This window comes from Pyrus communis, chromosome 5, assembly GCF_041283825.1.
Source record: "Pyrus communis isolate YQ-2024b chromosome 5, ASM4128382v1, whole genome shotgun sequence".
NCBI classification, from domain to species: domain Eukaryota; kingdom Viridiplantae; phylum Streptophyta; class Magnoliopsida; order Rosales; family Rosaceae; genus Pyrus; species Pyrus communis.
The window spans coordinates 34,130,768-34,138,270 of NC_142569.1; the positions used below are offsets into that span (position 1 = coordinate 34,130,768).

Consider the following 7,503-nt stretch of genomic DNA (forward strand, 5'->3'; position numbering starts at 1 on the left):
TCAATGGGAGCGAATAACCTTTTTATGGTCAATGAGAAAGTATGTTGTTGTTGTAGTTGTTGTTATTACTACTAGCATATGTCCCACATAAAATGAAGTTTCCTATATATAAGAGAGAGGTGTGTGTATATATCAAATGAGGAAATGCTTCAGTTGAATCAGCAGAAAAGATGAGAGGCCCCTCCCCTACTACAACTCCCACTGAAACCAGACACCGCCTTTCTTCACCACCTCAGTCAGTCTCTCTCTCTCTCTCTCTCTCTCTCTCTCTCTCTCTCTACATTTTAAATTTTCATTTCTTAGTGATTTAGTGTAGCTTGACTTCATTTTGATTGGTGAAACCAGACACCGCCTTTCTTCACACCTCAGTCACACTCTCTCTCTCTCTCTCTCTCTCTCTCTCTCTCTCTCTCTCTCTCTATCTACATTTTAAATTTTCATTTCTTAGTGATTTAGTGTAGCTTGACTTCATTTTGATTGGGTTGTTGATTCTTTTAGCTCCATACTAAGCATGTACGGAATTCTCTTCGCAAGAACGAAGTCGGTTTTGTATCCACACATGTTCATATGTTTTGCTGGCGACAATCATATCAACACATTTGGAAGACATAGGCTTCGTGATTTAATTACCAAACTCTAGATGGCCTTTTTCGTTACATATATGTGAATGTATAGTTGCAGATGAAGAGAAGGCTAGTTTTGTTAAGGGGAAATAAAAAACACACGCTTCTCATGCAAACCCCTTAGTTACTGCTCTCTTTAGTTTTTATCCATTACATTTGTCACTCTTTGTACTTCTTTCACTTGCCATTTAGAATGCGCTCATCTTTTACGTATCCCTTTTATGTTTCAGTGAAGACACCAACAAAAGAAGGCCGCAGAGAAACAAAGTTCTTAAAGATATTGAGAAAGCCCTCCACTTTCACGCTCAAGAAAGAGCCTTAAACTGCAAGCTTACCTTGAAATTGGTGTTGATCGTTCTTGTATTCGGGACTTTTATGACGCTCCTCCTATCTTCTACCGTTTATAATACAGATCACCTCTCCAGCTCTGTATCTCAGTACGTCCTATGAGCTGATCACCTTGTTTTCACTTCTTGTTTCGTGGTATTTGTTTACTCTTAATTAGGTATTTTCTTGCTTCAACATTCCGTCTCTTTTCTGATGTTGAGGCTTTTGAAAGTTTTGTTTTTCCTCTTTGCTTTCTCTCTATCTCTCTCTCCAGTGCTAATAGCTGTAACATAAGTTTATTGGCTGCAGCCTAACTTCTCAATGCCGATGGATGAAGGGGAGCGTTCCAGCAGATTTACGTTATATATCATCGTTACACATAAACTGGAGTGAACTTTTGGACTTTGTTGGAAAACTTACTCACAAAAATGATTATCGGAGAATTGGCCTATTAAACTTTAATGACAATGAAATTGACAATTGGAAGGAGCTCTTTCCAGATTCTGAGCAGGTTGTTCTGCATCTCAACTATGCACCAAACAACATAACATGGGAATCCCTCTATCCTGAATGGATAGACGAAGAACAAGAATCCGAAGTTCCTACTTGTCCCTCTCTACCAAAGCTTCTAATTCCTGAAAGTTCACCGCTTGGTCTGGTTGCTGTCAAGCTTCCCTGCAACAAGTCAGGCAGTTGGTCAAGAGACGTGGCTCGTTTCCACTTGCAGCTTGAAGCAGCAAGGCTGGCTGCGTTACCGGAAGGATATCACCCAGTGCATGTGCTTTTGTTGACTGACTGCTTCCCCATTCCAAGTTTATTCACTTGCAAAGATCTTGTTAGACGTGAAGGGAATGCATGGCTCTATGAACCGAAACTTACTACGTTGAGGGAGAAGCTACATCTCCCTGTAGGATCATGTGAGCTTGCAGTTCCTCTCAAGGCTAAAGGTAAGAGTTAAACCAGTGTCTTGTGTTGCTTTTTCAATTATTCTGTTTCAAAGTTAGATTTTTCTTTTGAGTCGTTTTTGCGCAATGAAAGCTTTTGGTATCCCTCTCTTCCATTACTCTTTCTGTTTTCACTTTTAAGTTTCCGAAACTTGGTGTTTCCGTATCCTGCAAAATGTGGAGTTTAGTTCATTCGAAATGAATTACTTATTTAATAATGCATCTCACGAGAAAATAAATACAAGTCATTGTTACTTTGAAATTCTACAGAGCTCTCGTAACTGCATTATACTTGAGAGTGATCAAATACATGTTTGTACACAGAACATTTTGACTCGGAAAAACCCCACCGAGAAGCATATGCAACAATCCTACACTCTGCAGATGTATATGTTTGTGGAGCCATTGCTGCAGCGCAGAGCATCCGTATGGCTGGTTCAACACGTGATCTTGTGATACTGGTCGATGAAACAATCACTCAGTACCATCGGAGAGGACTGGAGGCTGCTGGGTGGAAGATCCACACAATCCAAAGAATCAGGAACCCAAAAGCTGAACCAGAAGCTTACAACGAATGGAACTACAGCAAATTCCGTCTTTGGCAGTTGACTGATTACGACAAGATCATTTTCATTGATGCCGACATGCTTATACTTCGGAATATCGATTTCCTGTTTCAAATGCCAGAAATATCAGCCACGGGAAACAATGCTACTTTGTTCAACTCAGGTGTGATGGTCGTCGAACCATCAAATTGTACATTCCAGCTGCTCATGGATCATATCAACGAAATTGTATCCTACAACGGTGGTGACCAGGGGTATCTGAATGAGGTATTTACATGGTGGCACAGGATTCCGAAACACATGAACTTCTTGAAACATTTCTGGGAAGGTGATGAGCCGGAGATAAAGCAAATGAAAACTCACCTCTTTCAAGCTGACCCTCCAATCATCTATGTCCTCCATTACCTTGGTAAGAAACCGTGGCTTTGCTTCCGCGACTATGACTGCAATTGGAATGTCGATTTTATGCAGGAGTTTGCGAGTGATGTTGCACATAATACGTGGTGGAGAGTACACGATGCTATGCCAGGAAACTTGCAAAAGTTTTGTTTGCTTCAGACACAGCAAAAGGCAGGACTAGAGTGGGACCGAAGGCAAGCGGAAAAAGCAAATTACACTGATGGTCACTGGAAAATTAAAATAAAAGACAAGCGTCTTAAGACATGCGTCCAGGATTTCTGCTCCTGGAAGAGCATGTTACGGCACTGGGGTGAAAAAAGTTGGACAGATAACGCTACTGTTACTCCCTCACCACCTGCACTTACTACTTCATCGGCCACTTTTTCTTGACCTGTTTTCTTCTTTTGTACTCGATGACATAAATCAATAAAAATGGGAGAAAGAAAATTGTATCTCCTTACTTAGTATAGCTCAACAACTGTCTTGTAAAATTCTGTACTCGTATTTCCCTATACCTATTTTCATCAAGGTGGCATTGATTTTTCTTCACTTTCGTGTGCTTTCTTAGGCTGCAAGCCATGATATAATGATTCGTAGTCATCTGAAAAATTTGTATTTAGATGTTAGCTAGTGTTGAAGAGAAAGTTACCAAAGTAAATAGTAATGACCAGCTGTCAAAAGTTAGTTAGGAAAGTCACCTTTGTAATTTACCCTTTATGTTTTGGTTTGTTATTCTTTGCTTTCCTATATACGCTCTTTGTAACTTAATCATTAAGAACTGAATGAACATTTCTTCAATCTGGTATCACGAGGTCTTCTGTCTTCCGACTCCTGATCCTTTGGGAAAATTTTCTTACCTACCAAACAGATCACTTTCGTTCTCTTTCGTATTCATCCATGGCGGCCAATTCCTCTCACTCCTCTTCTCCAGTGATTGAACCTCTTCCTCCTTCTCCAATGCACATTGAGTGCCCTACGACTGCCAATATGACCTCTTCTCTGATGAACACAAACCCTAATTCTTCTATCCAGGCATCGATCAACTTGATCACAATCAACAATATCGGCAGCATGATTCAAACCAAGCTGAATCACCACAATTATCTTGTGTGGTGATCTCTTTTTGAACTGATCTTCTGCCACTACAAACTCACTGGCATCTTGATGGATCTGAGTCTCCACCGCCTCGATTTCTTGCTGATAATTCTGGAAATCTCACTTCGATTCTGAATGTTTGAGATTTGGTACGAAAATGATCAAAACATCATTATATAGATCAATTCCACTCTCTCTGAAGATCTGATTCCATTCATAGTTGGTGTTCAATCTGCGCATGACCTCTGGCTTAATTTTGAAAAACGCTTTGGATGTGTCTCTTGCTCTCACATTTATCAACTGTTCACGAACTTACAATCAGTTACCAAGGGTTCCTCCTCTATTTCTGAGTTCTTGCAGCGCATCAAGGAGATTACTGATGCTTTTGATGCGGCTGGCGCTCTTGTTGATGATCATGATTTGCTTCTTATTATTCTTAATGGACTCCCTGATGAATATGATTCTTTTGTGGACTCGATTCAGTTTCGATTGGCTGATACTTCGGTTAATGACCTTCATGGCTTCTTGCTTAGTAAAGAAATGGCTATTGCTCGTAAGAAACAAGCTCAAGGATCTTCCATTGTTGAATCTTATCAAGTTCTTAACTCCATTCAAGCAACTTCAACTCTCCCTCCTTTGTTTCCTACACCTCAAGCATACACTGCTCAAAACACTAATCTTTCTAACTTCACCAAAGGCAATTCTCAGCGCCATAACAATTCTTACAATCGTGGAGGCAATCACTATAGATCCAACCGCTACAATAATAATTCTTACAATCGAGGAAGAAATCGTGGTGGTTTTCGTTATTACACAAATACTTTCAAAGCCAATCCTTGCCAAATATGTGAAGATCCAAGTCATCTTGCTATTGACTGCTCAAATCGGATGAATCCTAATTTTCAGGGCCGAGTTCCACCAGCTAAACTTGAAATGTATGCAAACACTAACACTACTTCTCTTCTATGGCTGCTTGACTCTGGCTCAAGTTCTCACATGACCAATAATCTTAACAATTCTCACTCTTCAGCACCATATCATGCTTATACTGCAATCAAAGCTTCTCCTACTACTTGGCATCAACGTTTGGGGCATCCCACGTTTAAGACTTTGCAATCTGTGCTCTTAAAGTCTGCCTTGCCTATTTCTAATTCCCTTCAACAGTTTTTCTGTTCAAATTGTGTTTTAGGCAAATGTGCCAGTTACCATTTCAGAATTCTATTTGTAATACATCTAGACCTTTAGAGTTGGTTCATGTAGATGTTTGGGGACCAGCTCCATTGCTTTCTGTAAGTGGCTATCGGTTTTATGTCATATTTGTTGATGACTTTACCAAATATACTTGGTTGTATCCCTTTAAGTACAAATCAGATGTATTTTAGGATTTCATTGCTTTTCAAGCACTTGTTGAAAACTTGTCTGGCTATAAAATTGGAACCTTGAGATTTGATTCAGGGGGTGAGTTTCTCAATTTTGATTTCAAGCACCATCTTTCTGTTCATGGCATTCAACATTAATTAAGTTGTCCACATACACCCCAACAGAATGGTTGTGCAGAAAGAAAGCACATGCATGTTGTCGAAACTGCCAAGACTCTTCTCATTGCTTCTAAGGTTCCACATCATTTTTGGGTAGAAGCATTTCTCACTATAGTTTACTTGATTAATAGATTACCTCTGGTGTCTAAATCTTCACCATGGGAACAATTCTTCAAAAAGTGTCCAGATTACTCTCAACTTAGAACTTTTGGTTGCAGCTGTATCCCTTGGCTTAAACCTTATACTAAGTCAAAAATAGACCCTAAAAGCAAGCCATGTGTCTTCATTGGTTACAACCTCTCTCATAAGGGATATAGATGCTTGGATCCCTCTATAAATTGAGTTTATGTATCTCAACATGTCTATTTTGATGAAGCACATTTCCTTTTCACAATTCCAACCTTTTTCAACAACAACAAACCACATGTTCTTCCTTACCTCATTCTTTCCCATTTTCTCTCACCTTTCCCAAACTCTACTCTCTATCTTAGCATCTTCCCATTTCACAATCTACCTCACACTCTCAACCTCATACAACTGCTCCAAGTTCTCATTCCCCTCCAAATTCAAACCCTGCACCTACACTCCTACCTGTTTCACCCATTCCAAACCCTACACCAAGTTCTCATACTCTACCAGAACCTGCAACTACCATTGCACCAGCCTCATTATCCACAGTCTCTATTCACCATATGCAAACTCGATCTAAATCAGGGATCTTTAAACCCAAAGCCTTTATAGCAACTAAACATCCACTCCTTCCTCACTTTGATACAGAATTTGTCCCATTTACATATCTCCAAGCCTCTAAGTATTCACATGGAGAGTTACAATGCATGATGAATTTAATACCCTCTAAAACACTAGAACCTGGAAACTTGTACCCTCTGATTCTACCTACAATATTGTTGGCTATAAGTGGGTTTTTCGGATCAAAAGAAAACCTGATGGATTTGTGGACAAGTACAAAGCTTGACTTGTTGCAAAAGGGTACAATCAGCAAGAAGACATTGACTACAATGACGCTTTTAGCCCAGTGGCTAAACCAGTAACTTTTAGAATTCTTCTCATTCTTGCAGTTCAATAAAACTAGTTTATGCATCAACTGGATGTAAGCAATGCATTCTTGCATGGCTTCTTGAAGGAAAATGTCTATATGTCTCAACCTCTTAGATTTATTGATCAAGATCATCCCAATCATGTTTGTCATTTGCAAAAGTCTCTCTACGACTTAAAGCAAGCCCCTCGAGCATGGTTTGAAAAACTTTAATCTGCATTATTATCTATGGGTTTTCAAGCCTCTCAATTTGATCATAGCTTGTTTGTTCTTAAATAACCTATCTTGGTCCTCGTCTTAGTCTATGTAGATGATATAATAGTCACTGGACCCTCCTCTATTGCCTGTGCTAATGTGATTACTCAACTTAGTGCTCAGTTTCCAGTTAAGAACTTGGGGGGTTTGCACTATTTTCTTGGCTTGGAAGTTACTCGATCTGCTTCAGGAATTTTTCTTCATCAGTCCAAATATATTTTGGATCTTCTCAAATGAACTAAAATGGATGAAGCAAAACCTTGCATTACACCTTTTGGTTCTACAAAATATGATCTCATAGGTTCTCCATTAACCAACCTTGAAGAATATCGATCAATAGTTGGGGCACTTTAGTACCTCATTTGAACTCGACCAGATCTTTCCTTTGCAATGAACTTAGTGTGCCAATTTATGCACTTTTAGTGTGCTAGTTTATGCACTTTTCTCAAGAACCGCATTTTCAGGCAATTAAACGTATCCTTCGATACCTTAAAAGCACTCTTAGACATAGTTTATGGTTCCCCAAAACTGCTTCACATCTTATACTTAAAGCATTCTTGGATGTTGATTGGGCAGGGTGTTCTTGGGATCGACGTTCTACTGGTGGTTTCTGCATATTCCTTGGTTCCTCCATCATTAGTTGGAGTGCCAAGAAGCAACACATTGTTGCTCGTTCATCCACAAAGGCTTAGTATAGGT

The 7,503-nt window shown here is 39.5% G+C and overlaps 1 protein-coding gene across 1 annotated transcript; it reads left to right on the forward strand.

The window, feature by feature from the left end:
• The first annotated feature begins 140 nt into the window (after positions 1-140).
• LOC137726620 (putative UDP-glucuronate:xylan alpha-glucuronosyltransferase 3) lies at positions 141-3,408 on the forward strand. Its single transcript, XM_068465557.2, has 4 exons — positions 141-235; positions 854-1,060; positions 1,260-1,897; positions 2,219-3,408. Exons 1-4 carry the CDS (start codon positions 171-173, stop codon positions 3,247-3,249), a joined length of 1,941 nt encoding a protein of 646 aa, XP_068321658.2. The 5' UTR covers positions 141-170; the 3' UTR covers positions 3,250-3,408.
• The last annotated feature ends 4,095 nt before the right edge of the window (positions 3,409-7,503 follow it).

Coding starts and splice junctions, on each gene's coding strand:
- LOC137726620 (XM_068465557.2), top strand. CDS start 171: ATGAGAGGCCCCTCCCCTACTACAACTCCCACTGAAACCAGACACCGC. Junction 236..853: donor CGCCTTTCTTCACCACCTCA/GTCAGTCTCTCT, acceptor TTTATGTTTCAG/TGAAGACACCAACAAAAGAA. Junction 1,898..2,218: donor AGTTCCTCTCAAGGCTAAAG/GTAAGAGTTAAA, acceptor GTTTGTACACAG/AACATTTTGACTCGGAAAAA.